Source organism: Neovison vison, chromosome 14 (assembly GCF_020171115.1).
Source record: "Neovison vison isolate M4711 chromosome 14, ASM_NN_V1, whole genome shotgun sequence".
Classification (NCBI taxonomy): domain Eukaryota; kingdom Metazoa; phylum Chordata; class Mammalia; order Carnivora; family Mustelidae; genus Neogale; species Neogale vison.
The window spans coordinates 37,924,044-37,940,439 of record NC_058104.1 but is presented as its reverse complement, the minus strand read 5'-3'; the positions used below and the strand labels follow the sequence as shown (position 1 = coordinate 37,940,439).

The following is a 16,396-nucleotide window of genomic DNA, read 5'->3' as shown; positions in this document are numbered from 1 at the left end:
GAATGTCCTAAGGAAGAATAAGCAAAACATAGAGCGTCAACTTCCTCTAAGCTAAAAATCACTGAACTGGATCCAACTCAAGGATGGGTGCAAAGAAGGAAGGAAGACAGAACAGACACAGAGACCCCACGGACAACGCATTTATTTTGCCTGCGGGATGCCTGCTTTGCTCTCGTTCGCATCTTTTTTGGCTTGGTTTATTTTAAAGAGTAAGAGAAACGAACAAATCACCAGGAGCCCAGGTGAATACCGTACCAGACCAGAAGAGACCAGACATGCTGACAGCATACTTTCAACAAAATCTTACTAATTCAACCGTCACCCGTTTTGCAGTTTGGGATTATTTAGACAAGCTAGGCTAAATTTCATCTTGGCATTATTAATTCTTTGAGAAAGTGTACTAAGCAAATGAACAGGATAAGCGGGGGAAATGTTGAATATTTGCTCTGGGGAGAGCAAAAGCAAATGAACAGCTTCAAAATCCTTTCTAATTATGTTGATGTGCTGAACTTTTGTCTAATTATTATGTTCCTTGAAAACTGAGCAGAAATATTTTTTTTTCCTTGAACCATTTCATATTCCAAAAGCACTGGAAGAAATGACTTTAACATAAAGGTGACCCGAACACTTCATAGCAAAAGACTCACACGTTGCTCATTTACATTCAGGTAAATAAAAAATGCCAGGCATTGGCTTTTCCTTTAAACAAACAGAGGGCTAATTACAAAGATTATTATTTGCTAGAGAGCTTCATCAGAATCCCCCCTCCCTCTTCTGCCAGCTGAAGTCTGCCCATTTGCAGTTAATGATAGAATTCACTACCACGTCCAAGTGCTTTTTACAAGGAAGACTTGGTGTTATGTGTGTTCACACTTAGTCTCGTGTAATTCAACAGTGGATTACCAGACCAAACAAAGTAAGCCTTATCATCATCTCCATTTTATTGACAGGAAAACTGAGGCTCAGAGAGGTCAGAGTACACAGCGGAGATGTGAATCCACCAGTACACAGCCCCCCAAATATATCAACATCACATCACACTGCATTGCAGAGCCACTTAAAACTTGCCCAAAGCCAAAGCCAATGGGCCAGGAAAAATGTGAAAAACCATGGTGATCTGGACCTGTAGAATCAGCCAAATTATAATCCAGTTTGGGGACACTTGCTAGATACTTAAGCTTTTGTAAGTTTGGGAAGTAAACATCTTTTCAATAAGGCCAGGCTTGGCGTATCTAGTTGGCTAGACTCACAGTTCATTATGGCATGCTTCACTTTACCCATCAGGTAGGTGCCTATAAAATTGTTGTGTAAGGGGCGTCTGGGTGGCTCAGTTGTTAAGCATCTGCCTTTAGCTCAGGTCATGATCTCAGGGTCCAGGGAACCAGACTCGCATCGAGTTCCCTGCTCAGCAGGAACCCTGCTTCTCCCTCTCCCACTCCCCCTGCTTGTGCTCCCTCTCTCGCTTTGTCTCTATCAAATAAATAAATAAAATCTTTTTTTAAAAAGTTGTGTAAATCTAAGTCTTAAAAATTATAATGGAAAAGGGATCCTTTGAATGCTAAATCTGGTCTTAGGGCAAATGCTTTCTTAAAGAGAACAAGTTTTTCCTTTTTGTAACCAATCTGTAAATTAACAGGTTCCTCAATCTCGGGCCATGATAACGCTTTAGGAGTGAGCGAGATGATGAGAGAGCAACTGAGTGGGACTTCTTGAAAATGATCTATAGCGATGTTCCCCAAACTGGTTTCCCCAGACCCTGGGAGGAAGAGGGGTTCACAAGGACAAAACCATTTTCATCACAATTCTAAGACATCCTCACCACGTTGCTATCTGCACTGATGATGGGACAGTGGCAGTAGGTAAAATTATTACAGGGCAGTGGCACCAAACTGTCCTAGTAGTCGTTGTATTCTTTACTGCCATGTATTCATGATAAATCAACAACAACCAAAAAATCACTGTCACCTAAGAATATCCTTATGAAATAGTAAAAGTTAGTTTTACTTAATTTCTTCTCATGAGTCCACAGCTTTTCAATATTCTGTGTGACACAATGGCAAATACACACCAAGCACTTCTGCTACAAGCCAAAATACAATGGTTGATCCCAGAAAACACTTATGTGTGCTTGTTTGAGTTACCAGCTGAACTAGCCACATATGTATAGAATGCTATTTTTACTTGAATACAACTAACAAACTATAATTATTCAGACCTGGGTGTCTCACAGACACTTTCTCAAATAGGGAAAAAAAAAAAAAGAAAGAAAGAAAGAAAAGAAAAGAAAGTGAGCAGTCCCTTCAAGGAAAAAACTGACAGGTTTATTGCCCAAATGAAACTTGTTTCTACTACCTTGAGTTTAGCGGCTTAAACTTTTTGCTAAAAAATGAGCCAGGTGCTGATATTAACAGATAGGATTTTCTTGATATTGTATAATGACATTCCACTTGATATTACATAATGGAATTTGAAATGTCAACATTTGGAAGATTTGCAGAACTCAGTAAACCAACATTTTCCAAATGACCAATGCCTAATGCAATAAAATCATACATGGGTAAAATATCTGAACAAAGGGCAAGATAAACCAGTGGATTTTAAATATAACAGAGAACAAAAAGTTCACCAATATGGTCTCAGCACATTGTATGTACCCTTCAAGAAACTACCATGTGCTAAGTTTTGATGTAGCATCAAAAAAGAATGTCTACAGTTATTTGAAAAGGCAATTAAAATCTGTGTGAGGCCAGACTTTCTTCATATACACTAGCCAAAAGACACAACAGTTTGGTTGCTGAAACAGAAATCAGAGTCTAGTTATTTTCTGTCAAGCCAGACATTGAAGAGATTTGAGACGATGTAAAATAATGCTACTCTTCCTACTAATGGGGGGGCATAGCTATCTTTCATTAAAATTATTACTTATACTCAGAAGTAATGGGCTTACTGTTATTTTTTAAGATTTATTTTACTGAGAGAGAGAAAGCACACTGAGTGCAGGGAGGGGCAGACAGAAGCAATCTTAAGCAGATTCCCTGCTGAGTGTGGAGTCCATCTCGGGGCTCCATTTCACAACCCATGAGATCATGACCTGAGCCAAAAACCAAGATCCGGATGCTTAACCAATTAAGCCCCCCAGGCGCCCCAAGTTTACTGTTATTTTTAAGTAGTTGATACGTGAATGTTCTAAGATGTTCTCAGCTTTACTTCCTGATACGGTAAATATCCTAGATATAATATACCTAAAGCTCTTTCGAGGGTAAGAGCATAAAGGTGCCCTGCCGTTAAAAATATTTGAGAACTGTTGTTCTGTAGCAATGTTACGCTGATCTTTCTACCAGGCAAACTGCAAATCACGTTTTATAGTACCTCCAAAGTACAAAGGGCAAAGACGTCTTTTAAGTATAGATCAGACTGTTAAACCAAAATAAATTCCCTCCCCACTGCATTAAGTGGCTACAAGGAACAAATTCCTGAAAGTAAGGGATAGTGGTGAAACGAGAACAATGATCTGGATTCTAGCACAGATCCTAACAGTCTGTCCAGACATTCGTCTTCCTATCTTCAAAATGAGGTCAGAACAGCCTATTTTTAGATTGTTTCCAGTGGTCAATTCCATGATTCTAATCAGGAACTCTAAATAGTGGCCCAGAGGTGGCATCTGGCCATCTGGCCTTCAGGCTGAGAGGCTGTCACGGTATTTAGAGAAGTGCCCTAGGAAAATAATGGGTTGGAACTGAGTGAGAAGCTTTCCTTTCCAAAGGGGAATTGATTTTCAATCACAGCCCAAGCCAGCCCACCCGCCTTGCCCCTGCAGCTATCTCCCTTTGCCATGTCAGGAATGAAGAGCCTCCAAAATCTCTCAAAGCTCCATAATTTAACTCCAGAGACAGCGGGTCTGGGTTTCTTACTCACTCCGCCACTTGCTGGCTCTTTGATTTGGGGCAAGTGAACTTAATGCCTTTGAGCCTCAGTTCCTTCATTTGCCAAACAGGGTAACACCACTGACCTCAAAGGGCGGGAATGAAGCTTAACGAGGGTGTTGCTCGACAGCGCTGACGGAGTTCCTGGCACGGAACAGTACTAATTATCGACATCAAAGCTCAGAAAGAGAGTATGCCCTCCACTTCGTCCACCCACACCACCAACTCCGTTTCCCCAGTACCTGACGGCCGCACTCCCCAAGAGGACGCTTACCCCACACCAACTCCCCCATCTCACCGGTCCACACCCGAGGGAGACGCACAAGACCCCGCTTCAGATTCTGCCTCTGCTTTCCACTCTAAACCTCCTCTGAGCCCCCGACCTGCACCGGGTTTCTACAGCAACACAAACCTGCACCGGGTTTCTACAGCAACACAACTCTGCACCGGGTTTCTACAGCAACACAACTCTGCACAGTGGTCCAGCCACTGACCACCCCCGCCCCCAGCCTCTTCTTCCCATCCCTGACCACTAGGGCTCCCTTTCCCCTCTGACCAGGGACCACCCGAGGTCAGGCAGTGGCGGCCCAGGGCTCTCTTGCCTAGGATTCTGTCCGAGGGAGCTGAGGGAGGGATGGCAGAATAACGGCCCGACCACCTGGAGGGGCCCACGGACACTCACCGTCCATCCCTTGAGGCGGCGGTTCCGGGTGCTCGAACCGGAAGCGGCCCCTACACTGTTTGCAGTTCCCCTGGTTACTGCGGGGTTCCGGACCAATGGCGGTGGAGTTCCGAGGACTGAGCCCGCCCCCAAAGGGCGCAACGTCACGTCGGCGCTCTTGGAACTCCTCCTCCGATCCGTAGGTCCAACCCGCCTCCCAGGGCTGGCGATCGTTCTGCGCAGGCGCGCTGGAGGGCCTTTCGAGTCCTGGTGCGCAGGCGCCCGGGGAGCTGCAAACTGAAGTAGCAATGGACGCGCTGGAGTCGTTGTTGGACGAGGTGGCTCTGGAGGGGCTTGATGGCCTGTGTCTGCCCGCGCTGTGGAGCCGTCTGGAGACGCGTGTGCCTCCCTTCCCGCTGCCTTTGGAGCCCTACACGCAGGAGTTCCTTTGGCGGGCCCTTGCCACCCACCCGGGCATCAGCTTCTATGAAGAGCCTCGGGAGCGACCCGACCTCCAGCTCCAGGACCGGTCAGCGGCCTGGCCCTGAGGCGGGCGGGCGGGCGGGCGGCGCAGAGCCCGGCCTCGGAGGGCGCTGGGAGGGGCCCCGGTTCTGACGGGAGGGGGCGGGAGAAAGGAGTGGCGCCGAGGGGCGGGGTGGGGGTGGGGGGAGGACCGCGAGTCGGATGGGGGCGCGGCAGTGAGGCTGGCTGGGGGTCCCGCGGGCCTGGCAGAGCCCGGGCCTCGGATGGCGTTGGGGGTCATTTAATAATGTCCCGTTCGGTCCGTGTAGGTGTTTGGTGGTGGTGAGCAGGACTGGGGCGGGGGGGGGGGTATTGTCCAAGCTTCGAAGAGTGTTCCTTTTTCGTGGTGGAAAGGAAGTCCGTTTAGATCGAGGCTGGAGACTCTGAGTTTAGCCACCCTTTCTGGGGCATTCCCAGTTCTGGGCTGGAGAACCTAAGGCACCTAGAGATAGGCATAACGGCAAGGTTAGCCATGATAATAGTATAACAGCAACAACAGCGGCTAGCATTTACTGAGTGCTTCTTGTCGGCCAGTTACTAGACTGTAAGATCCTGTTTTGGGAGGTTCAGGAGATGGAACTCCCTTGATCCTCAGCGGTAGGCGCTGTCATTGTCCCCATTTTGCAGAAGAGGAAACGGAGTCATAGATTGAGGAAGCCTGTCCAACGTTCCTGAGATTGTAAGTGACCAGAGTGTTGATTTAAACCCACACAGTCTGTCTCGATAATCGAGTCTGTGCCGTTAAGCCAGATTGTGAGGCGAGGTTCCCAGAAGTAATACTGGAAACAAGACTTCAAGACTGGATTTAAATGGCCAGTTGGCAGCGTATTCTGGAGAGAGCACAGCCAACGTGGAAAGCCTAAAGGAGGAGAAATAAGTGTGGTTGAGGTGCAGGACTGGAGATGGGGAGTGGGGAATAATAGTAGTTGGCACTTACATGTACGCATATTGTGAGCTAGGACTTGGTAAGATCCTGACATATAGCAAGTTAATTTTGTTTAAAGATTTTATTTGTTTATTTGACAGAGATCACAAGTAGGCAGAGAGGCAAGCAGAGAGAGAGAGGAGGAAGCGGGCTCCCCGCGTAGCAGAGAGTCCGACACGGGGCTCGATCCCAAGACCCCGAGACCACAACCCAAGCCGAAGGCAGAGGTTTTAAGCCACTGAGCCACTCAGGCGTCCCTCGCGAGTTAATTTTTACAATAATTCTAGGAGGTGGGTATAATCATTCCCGTTTTCCCGGAGAGAAAAGTCAGGCCCCGAGATGATAAGAGATTTTGTTCAAGGTATCAGCTAGCAAGAGCAGAAACCAAATTTGAATCCATGACGTTTGGCCTACAGAATCTTCTCTGCCCTTAGCGACTGGACTGGAGAGGTAATCAGTGGTCTTTAATCCACTTAAAGAGTTTATCCTTTGTCAAAAGAAACACTGGAAGCCCTGCCTCCCCTCCCCCAAAGAAGGGTCAGACTGAGGGCAGAGTGTGAAGTTGAGAGATTTTAGTAATCCAGTCACAACCGATCATGGTTTGATGTGGTTTGTAGGTTGGGGTTCAGAACCAACAGGCCGAGAAAGAATTCTGCATAAGTCTTCTTCGGTGCTGCAAGACTTTAATTAAAGCATGGGAACAGGACCAGTGGGGCAGAAAGAGCAGCGCCGTGGTTGTATGGGGGGGGACGTGAAGACAAAGGGAGGTTTCCAAACCGACTCTCCTATGTTAAAGAAAACTCACAGGACCCTGGAGGCCTGGCTGTTTTCAAGCTAAGGTTGGTTTTTCCCTCTAGCAAAGAAAGCATCAATGTGAAAACAGTTGGGAGCTTTCTGGAGGAACTTGACTCTTCTGCCTTAAGTAACAATGGGCTGCAGGTTATAAGGAAATTTAATTTCATCTACATTTCCTTCTTGCCTTTGTTCTCCCCATCAGTTTTGCTTACTGTGGGGCAGGTGAGAATACATAAGAGAAGCAAATGGCATCAAAACATACGAAGCAGAAGAATCAAGAGGATTTGGTGACTGGATGTGGGGTATTGGAGAGGGGGGAATCAGGGATGATGGCTTCTGATTCCTGATGTTCAGCCTCCTGAGTGAATATTGATCCCCATCCCTGTTAGTAGGGAACACAGAAGAGCAGCAAGGTTGTTGAGTCTCGGGGAAGGTGGGCTAGGTGCTGAATGTACTTTGAGTCACATGGAATTCAAGGTTCCTTTGGTGATCCGTGGCGATTCTGTGCAGTAAACATGTTGCTTCCTTGGGTGAAAGCAGGCCAGAGGGAGGGATAGAGCTGGGCATGGGCAGTCATCCCGTATGGTTGGCTATTAAAGCCATGAGCCAGGATCATCCCTGGAAGAGAATATGGTGTGATGGGAGGCCTAAGACATGGCCCACAGGTGCACCTGTGTTGAAAGACTGGATGGAGAACTCAGAACCGTCAGAGAAGCCTAGGAGGGTGTGGCTGGAGAGGTGGAGGACAGCAGTCCACAGCCGCCTCTTGGCAGATGGTGCAAGATATGATTTGGGAATGGGGGATAAAGCCGGGTAGAGATCACAGAGCAGGCGAGGAAGGAAGGGGCTGGTAAGTGTCAGTGGGATTTAGCCTCAACTAGACTAGCTCAGGCTGTGATTTGTAAGGAAAGCCTAACAGACTTGGCTGACTGCATAAAGGAAGAAACGTAAGTCAGAGTTGTTCCCGTGACATTGATACGACATATTTGGGAGAAAGTGGTAAGGAGGGACTTCATTGGAGACAGAGAGAGACAGTCATAACTTTGATTTGGATCTCCTTGAATTCAGGGTGTTTGATGGACAACTGGAGACGCAGGATCAGTGTTTAGAGGAAAAGACAGGACTGAGGATTCAGAGGTGAAAATTGTTAACATGCAGGCATTGGATTTGGAGGGAAACGGAAAGGCCATGACTTGGGCCATTAAGATGGTTCTGGTTCTATCATTCAGCTTCTGGGGTGGATTTGGGAGACCTTTCCAAGGTCTGTGTTCTTTGGGATAGAAAGGCAGGAATGCTGCTCTAATCTGCATTTGTAAGACTAGAGGACGGAGTGAGCTCTCGGCCCTCTGATCTCTGCAGGAGGTCGTCAGAAGAACGCGCCAGGGGCGCCTGGGTGGCTCCAGTCAGTTAAGCATCCGGCTCTTGGTTTCTGGTTTCGGCTCAGGTCACGATCTCAGGGTCGTGAGATCCAGCCCTGCTTTGGGCTCCCAGCGTGAAGTCTGCCTGGGATTCTTTACTTCTTTCTCTCCCTCCTGGAGTGCTCCCTTTCTAAAAATAAATACAATCTTTAATTAAAAAGAAAGAGAGAAAGAAAAAGAAAGGAAGAAAAGAAGAGAAGAACGAGGAACCAAGTATGTATTTTTCCGAAGCTGAGTTGTCCTTTGGTATTTGTGCTTTCCCCCTTTTAGGTATGAAGAGATTGACTTGGAAACCGGAATTTTGGAGTCCCGGAGGGATCCAGTCGCTCTGGAGGATGTCTACCCCATTCATATGATCTTGGAGAATAAGGACGGCATCCAGGGCTCTTGCCGGTACTTCAAGGAGAGGAAGAACATAACCAATGACATCAGGACCAAGACTTTACAGCCCCGTTGTATGATGGCGGAAGCTTTTGGCAGGTAACCCGTCCGCGGCCTCAGAGCCTCACGGGCCCCCTCCTGCCTTGAAGCCAAGCAGGGACAGTCAGAGCGCAGAGACCGTTCTGTGTGTCAGCCCTGCACCAAACAAGCTCCCCGCCCTGCACCCCACTCTTGGGGGTGCTAATTTGGCTCGGGGGCCTGCTTTCTCTTTCCCTTGTGTCCCCAGGCCTGGCTCAGTGGGGCAGAGCAGCCGGCTTTCATTTGCATCAGTGCCTTGCCTTCTCCTGTCCAGGCTGGGGCTCCCGTTTCCCCGAGTGGCTAATGCAGGGAGCCAGTCCGCACTCCCACCTCCCTTCCCACTTCCCAGAGCAGGGAAAAGCTGCCAGTGGGAACTCTGCCGACTTCTAGCTTCTTCTGCAACTTGTCCACATGTCTTTCTGCTCTCCGCATTCCCTTGCTTTCCCCGCTGGGGTGCTCAGCTCTGCTGTAATGACTCGCCCATCTTACAATAGGACCTTCTCTTGACCTCGCATCTCCTGGGGCTGTAGAGCGCTCCTGCTGCTCACAGCTGTGCTTCCTGGAAGAAATCGCTCTTTCTCCTTCACTCCTCTGCCCACTGATGTCTGCCTTTATTTCTTCCCCGACATCTTACCCTCTAAGATTCCTACTAACCAGCCTGGGGACGCTGTTTGGCCCTAAGTTCCTGACCCTTCCACCCCAGGTCAGGGAGTTTTAAAGTTTTTGCCCCATGGCTTCCTGCTTTGTTTTTCTGTTCTGGTCCATCCTCACCAGCTCTCTCCTGGACTCCCCGACTTCCGTCTACCCCTTAAATGTTGGACTGCTCCCAAGGGCACTTTCTCTTCCCCAGGCATCTCCCAAGTGCCACATGTAGAGTTCAGTAACGCCTTCCTCAGTGTGCCCAGAAGTTAGAGCATCACAACTCCTTCACCCCAAACCTGCCTCCTCTTCCCTTCTTTGCCTCTTTTGTGACTTCCTCTGCTCCAGGGTATTCCCTTGTGCCTGCTCTAGGAGCAGTAGACCTGCAACTCCGGGGCCCCTTCTCTCCGGACTTACTCTGCATTCAGCTGGCCGCCAAGTCCTGTGGACTTGACCTTCTCAGACCGTCTTTGGCCTCAGGATAATGCAAGAGTCTCCTGCCTGCCTTCTTGCTGTCTCCCTCTCTCTTCCTCTCTCTCCCTCTTTCTCTCTCTCTCTTTTTTTATGATTTGTTTATTTATTTTAGAATAAATAAAGGAGCTTCCCTGTTAAGCCCAGGGCCGGATGCAGGGCTGGATCCCATGAGCCTGAGATCATGACCTGAGCCAGCATCAAGAGTCAGACGCTCAGCTAGACGCCCCTGTCTCTCCTTTCTGGAACTTTCCATACCACATGGCGCATTTTTTTCTCTAAGACAGAATTGTGATGAACAGTGCCTTGGTCACTTGGGAGGTGTTTCTAGCTGGGCACATATGCCCTGTATACATGCTTTGTTTAGCCAGCACGGGTGTTCTTTTTGGTTTTAATTTTATTTCATTGCTGATATTTAAAATCTAGATTTCTATCTCCTCTTAAAAAACAAAACAAAACAAACAAAAAAATAGGATCTAGCTGCCCTGGGACTGATTTTCACTTGGTGATACAGGCCAGAGCCATGAGTCGTATCCCACCTCTGCAGCTCCCCGCCTGCTGACAGTAGCCCGTCGGCCTGTGTGGGACCTACCCTCTGCCCCCCCCAGCTCTCCCACCGTAGCCCTTCAGCCAGTCTGAGCTTTCCTTTTGCCGTGGCCCAGATTTGCATAGCGCATTTCTGTCTCAGGGCTATTGCGTGAGCTCTTCTGCTTAGAATGTTCTGCCTCGGGGCGCCTGGGTGGCTCAGTGGGTTAAAGCCTCTGCCTTCAGCTCAGGTCATGATCCCAGGGTCCTGGGATCGAGCCCCGCATCGGGCTCTCTGCTCAGCGGGGAGCCTGCTTCCTCCTCTCTCTCTGCCTGCTTCTCTGTGATCTCCATCTGTCAAATAAATAAATAAAATCTTTAAAAAAAAAAAAGAATGTTCTGCCTCACATCTTCCTGTCTCTATCCCCTTCTCTTTAGTCAGTCTTCAGCTTGGCTCCTCAGAAAGCATCCGTTGCCCAGGCACCGTTATGTTACTCTTCGTTGTACCAAAAATGATCTTTTACTTATTTACTTACTTACTTATTGAATATATATGGATATATCCATCTATATCATCTATATATGGAAGGAATCTTGAGCAGGCTCTATGCCCAGCGTGGTGCCCTGCGCGGAGCCCGGTCTCACAGCCCTGAGATCACAACCTGACCCAAAATCAAGAGTCGGGCGCTTAACTGACTAGAGCCACCCAGGCACCCCCAGTACCAAACGTGGTCTGGAGTGTTGATTCACGCCACCCCTTCCTCACCGGAGCGTAAACTCCTGAGGGCGGAAACCCTGTCTTGTTCACGGCCGGATCTCTAGGACCTAGAATATGCCTGGCACCACCTCAGCTCCTAAAAATGTCCATTGACCCATGGGCGATCCTGATGGGTGTGGGGTTACAGCCCCTGACCTGTGTCATGACATCTGACCTCCCCGCGATGGCCCTGCAGGACCCTTCAGGATGTGAACTCCCACTGAGCCCTTGAGCTCACCTTCCGCTTTCTCGCTTGGGAGCCCAGCCCCCACTTTCCAGCCAGGCCACACCACTTGCCTCGCAGGAAGGCTTGCTCCTTCATGCCTCCGGAAGCTTGGAGGTTCTGCTTTCTTGTCCCTCACCCACCCTGCTGACAGGGAATCCTAGGATCCCCTCCCATGAGAGCGTCCCCTGGTTACCATGCGTGCGTTCTGTTCACACAGGCCGGACTGGGGGCTCCTCGCGTACGGGCCTTTCATAGGCTTGGCCACCAGAGTTGCTCTCTGCCGGCTCTTGGGCCCTAGGGTGAGCGCTCCCTCTCCTGACTTTCCCCTTCAGCCAACTGTGAGCTCCTTGCCGGGAGATCCTGCTTTTATTTATCTTGGTATCTCCGGTACTTCGCATTGTGCTTAATCAGTACTTGACATCCTGTCTGAGGGCCACACTCAGCACTTGCGGCCTTGCAGGAGTCCTGAGTCAGCTAACTGGAGCGTTGGGATTTTAACGTCCAGTGCCGTAAACCTGAGCGCATTTGGAGAGCAGCAGGCCGGGTCCCCTGGTCTCAAGCTTGCTTTTCCCAGCGACCTCTGCCAGTTTCACTTTGTAAGCCTGTTTGAGATGAGAGAGCGCACATTCTAAGTCTGTGACCGAGGGAGAGGAGCAGCCAGGCAGAGGAAGCAGCTTGTTTGGGACCAGCAGGGCCAAGGGGGGTAAGAGGCAGAGCTGTGGAGGGTGCATAGGACATTCCAGGCCCTGGGGGTTCGGTCTGAGTGTCTTGGCAAGACCACGGAGGGCTCCACGCAAGATGACAGGATTGATTCTGTTCAGCCCAAACACCATGCAGTTTGGAGACGGAAACCTCCTCGCCTGGGGCATTGTGAATTTCTAAGAAGCAGTACAAAAGGGTGATTCTCTAAGGTTCTGTTTTTTCACATTTTGCTTCTCTTCAAGTCAGTTCAAGTTATTTCTTCCATGCGGTTGTTCTTGTTTGCAGGTGGGGAAAGAGACTGATCATCGTGGCCTCCCAGGACATGCGTTACAGGGCCTTGATAGGCTTGGAGGGGGACCCGGACCTGAAACTCCCCGACTTCTCTTACTGCATTTTGGAGCGATTAGGCCGGTCCCGATGGCAAGGGGAGCTCCAGCGAGACCTCCATACCACTGCTTTCAAGTGAGAGCATGATTCTCTTCTCTTGAAATGCTAGGACTCCCCGATGATTGTGCCCTGCTCCCAGTGCAGGCCTGCTGACTTCCCTTCCCCCCCATTCCTCTGCAACCTGCCACTGGGGCAGTCTGCAACCCATGATGATTGGGTGTCAGCGCTTTGTTGTTTGAAGAGACCCTGGGGCGACTGTATAGTGTCCAAACCAGGTATCTTGAGAGTGGAAGGTGGAGCTCCAAGGGGAGGCCAGAGCAGTGGCCATAAATCGGACCAGCCAGAACGGGGAGTGAGCTTATTCATTGGCTACTGCAGGGCTGGAGACATGTCCCATTCCTTTCCCTTTCCCCAGGCTTCTATCCCCCGTCTCCCATCCACCTCTGCTGGGGGTCTGGGGTGTGCTGAGGCTGGGGCATGCCTGTTCTTTCGAGGCCATTGTCCCTTGGAGTGGCTGGCTAGGAAGTGTGTGTCTCTAGCACTTAACATTCACAGGAGAGGCCCTCTGCTGTTGGGTGAAAGCCGCCAGCAAAGCAAAATGACTCAGCCACGCTCTTCTCTCCTCCAGGGTTGATGCTGGGAAGCTCCACTATCACCGGAAAATTCTGAACAAAAACGGGCTCATCACGATGCAGTCCCATGTGATCCGATTACCCACTGGAGCCCAGCAGCACTCCATTCTCCTCCTCCTGAACCGGTTTCACGTGGACAGGTACAGCGTGCAGACCCAAAACACTTTGTTCTGGTGAAATTTCAGCCATGGATTAGACCTCTACACATCATAGAGATAGAATCACATAACCACTACGGCTTTTTTTTTTTTTAAAGATTTTATTTATTTGATAGATCACAAGTAGGCAGACAGGCAGGCAGAGAGACAGGGGGAAGCAGGCTCCCTGCTAAGCAGAGAGCCTGATGCGGAGCTCGATCCCAGGACCCTGAGATCATGACCTGAGCTGAAGGCAGAGCCTTTAACCCACTGAGCCACCCAGGTGCCCCTTGACTACAGCTTTTTAAGAAAAATATTTATGGTCTATTTCTGATGATGAAAGTAAGTCATGCTGATTTAGAAAATTTGGAGAATATACAGAAAAGAAGGAGGAAAAAATCCTGTAAACCCACAGGCCGGCAGTAGGAACAGTTAACATGTTGGGGAAATTCTGGGAAGAGTGTAAAAGTAACAACAAATAAATCAAATTAGATTCGTTACAGTGACAGAATTGAGAGTGAATTCTTTCCAGTTTAAAATTGGCGTGTTTTTCCAACAGCAGCTCTGGAGGGCGTGATGGGGAGGTTTCCGCTAAGTGAGTGCTGTGGGAGATGTTGCCGTTCAGCTTTGTGTCCTCGTCCGGGCGGAATAGCAAGATGGTGAGGGGTGCACACTCCCTTCTGAGTATCAGAGAGTGGGAGTGAGTCTCTGACTCTTTGCTCCTCCCTGTTGGGGTAACTGCCTGGCATAGGAATGGGGGACAGAAAAGGTCCACCACCATTTAGAGAGGCCTCTACTCCAGCACCTCGTGCCCTCCTTGATGGGAGGTACAACGTCCAGGGTTGGGGAGGCAGAGTTGATGAAGGACCTAGAATAACATAGTCCTTGGGCGAGTAGGCTGGACGCCCCCGAGTCCATGGCCACAGTGCCAAGTGGTGGAGGCAAGTGGTGCACGGGAGACTTGCAGGGAAGTAGGCATTCCCCCTTCCCTGGACCACGGGGAATGACTCTGAGTCTCCCCTAGCCAGATGACCCAGGTCTTGCCCTTCACCCAGTGGTCTGGCACGTACTCCAACAGAGAGGTGGATGAACACTGAGGATTTCCAGTTCCCGCTACATAGCACTGGCCTGGATGCAGAGAAAGTGTCCAATACATGTGTCTAGATAGACTATTGACCGAGGATTTCCAGGAATAATGATATCACTGTATTCCTGTCAAAATTCCAAGTTCAGCTTCAAACATATGTTTTAGAAATCCTGCCTTAGAGAGAATCGTGCTTCAAGAATTTGAATTTTATTTATTTATCTTACTATGCACTGGTTAAATACCCATATCAGCAGACTCCTCACTGGCGGGTAGCCTGTGTCTACAGAGAACACAGGTAGCAGCCGTGGCTGGCAGGGAGAACAGTGGACTAAGTCATCTGTACTTGACTTGGACAAAGTAACTTGAGCTCTCTGAAGTGTGGTTTCCTCTTCTGGAGCATGACCACGACCCAGTGCCCGGTACTGGTCTACATACAGGAAGTATCTGTGCCTGCCTTTTTTCATGCCTTGAGAGGCAGTCAAAGTGGAGATGTGGGCATTGACTCTGAATCCCATACATACAACCTCCCTGCCCCAGGCCTGTGGGCATTTAGAGCCAAGGTCACCTTCCCCAGGTACCCACAGTCCAGGAGCCTTCCGCTCTCTTTCATAGCTTCCTTGGTGGCCATTAGCTTGGAAGCCATCATGACACAATAAAAATGAGGTGGAAGTTGGGGTCATTTGTTCCTGGGAAGTCAGAGGAGAAGCTGTACTTCAGGATCAGAGACATTAGGACAGCGAAGAGCGCACTGGGTGTGGACAAAGACCTAGGTTCACTTAGGTTCGCCTCTTGACTCTGACTTTTCAGAAAACCCTGTTCACTTCTTTATTAAATAATCCCTTTACCAAGTGAATTGTGCAGAAAACAGAAGGTGCTTCCTAAACTTTATGGTTGTATAAAAACACAAGGCATTTTCAAGAATCACGACAGCTGCAGCCAGAGAGTCTGGTCTGTACGCCGTCGCTACTTAGTGCCTTTTTCCATGTGACCGAACCGCTCCAAGCCGTGGTCTCTGGCCTGCCAGGTGCAGAGACCAGTGGTACACGGGAGACTCGAGGGGCAGTAGGCATTCCTCCTTCCCTGGACCACGGGGAATGACTCTGAGTCTCCCCTAGCCAGATGACCCAGGCGGAATGTGGCCTGGACAATGGCTGAGACCTAGGACCCAGGTGGTCTGGTCTGATATGTTGTCATTTAAGTCTTGTGATCTTTAAAAAACAGGCGCTCTTTAGTAATAGGTTTGAGAAGATGAACTGTTCTGTGTTTCTCACAGGAGGAGCAAATACGACATCCTCATGGAGAAGCTCTCGGGTGTGCTGAGCACACGGACTAACCAGATGGAGACCCTGGGCAGGCTGAGGGAGGAACTGGTGAGTGCCCGGGGCCGCCTGGGGGCTGGGCTGGAATGATCAGTGCCGCAGCCTGGACCTGCTTGTCGAGTGTGGATTAAATGACTGGCAGTTGGAAGCCGTTAATGGACTCCACCATCCCTAATCTTGAAACAAGTGGGACCTTCTTTGTTTCACAGGATAAGAAAGTGCTCAGTCCTTTGTTGGAGGCCCTTATGCTCTTAACTGGCCCCATTTCCTCTCCCCACACTCACAGTTGGCTCTAGGACGTGCTGTACAAGTTCATATGGAATGGCCAGTCTGGACATTTAGGGGTGCCTCCGTAAGCACACTTCTAATTCTGTCCCCATTGGCTTGATGCGGAAAGGGCATTGTGACTGTGCAGAGACGCAGGCGAGGTGCCGGGAGAAAAGCACAGACCGGCTGGCTTGGTCTCCGGGCCCCCAGCGGAGAGGCAGGGGTGGAGCAGGGAGAAGAGGAGAACGTGGAGGGGCCTTGCTGCCTCCAGGCCGCTGAGAACAGTCTTTGCCAGGAGCTAGGGGAGAGCCGGCACGGCAAAGGGCACAGAAACATTGTAGATGGCAGAACTGAAAACCTAAAGTTTAAAGTCAGGCAGTTTGAGTCACAGTGATTAGTCCACAAAGGGACGTGGTGTGGAGTCGGGATTATCGGCCCCAGGATAATCTGGGCTCCTCGCCTCGTGCTGTTGCATCGGGGTGAAGCCCCAGTCTCTGGTTCCATCGGAGAGGGAAAGGGGCCTCTTCTCTAATGCTAGATCTAC

At 49.6% G+C, this 16,396-nt stretch overlaps 2 protein-coding genes across 2 annotated transcripts in view; one reads left to right on the top strand and one right to left on the bottom strand.

The window, feature by feature from the left end:
* The window catches only part of LOC122895273 (katanin interacting protein), a 173,421-nt gene extending 168,780 nt beyond the window's left edge, over positions 1-4,641 (bottom strand). The window contains exon 1 of the mRNA XM_044232558.1: positions 4,606-4,641. Coding sequence (XP_044088493.1) covers positions 4,606-4,612 — 7 coding nt within the window. The 5' untranslated portion in view covers positions 4,613-4,641. The remainder of the gene's footprint in view (positions 1-4,605) is intronic.
* Positions 4,642-4,814: 173 nt separating this feature from the next.
* The window catches only part of GTF3C1 (general transcription factor IIIC subunit 1), a 68,625-nt gene continuing 57,043 nt past the window's right edge, over positions 4,815-16,396 (top strand). Inside the window, exons 1-5 of the mRNA XM_044232557.1 lie at positions 4,815-5,113; positions 8,515-8,724; positions 12,309-12,485; positions 13,039-13,182; positions 15,540-15,636. Coding sequence (XP_044088492.1) covers positions 4,893-5,113; positions 8,515-8,724; positions 12,309-12,485; positions 13,039-13,182; positions 15,540-15,636 — 849 coding nt within the window. The 5' untranslated portion in view covers positions 4,815-4,892. The remainder of the gene's footprint in view (positions 5,114-8,514; positions 8,725-12,308; positions 12,486-13,038; positions 13,183-15,539; positions 15,637-16,396) is intronic.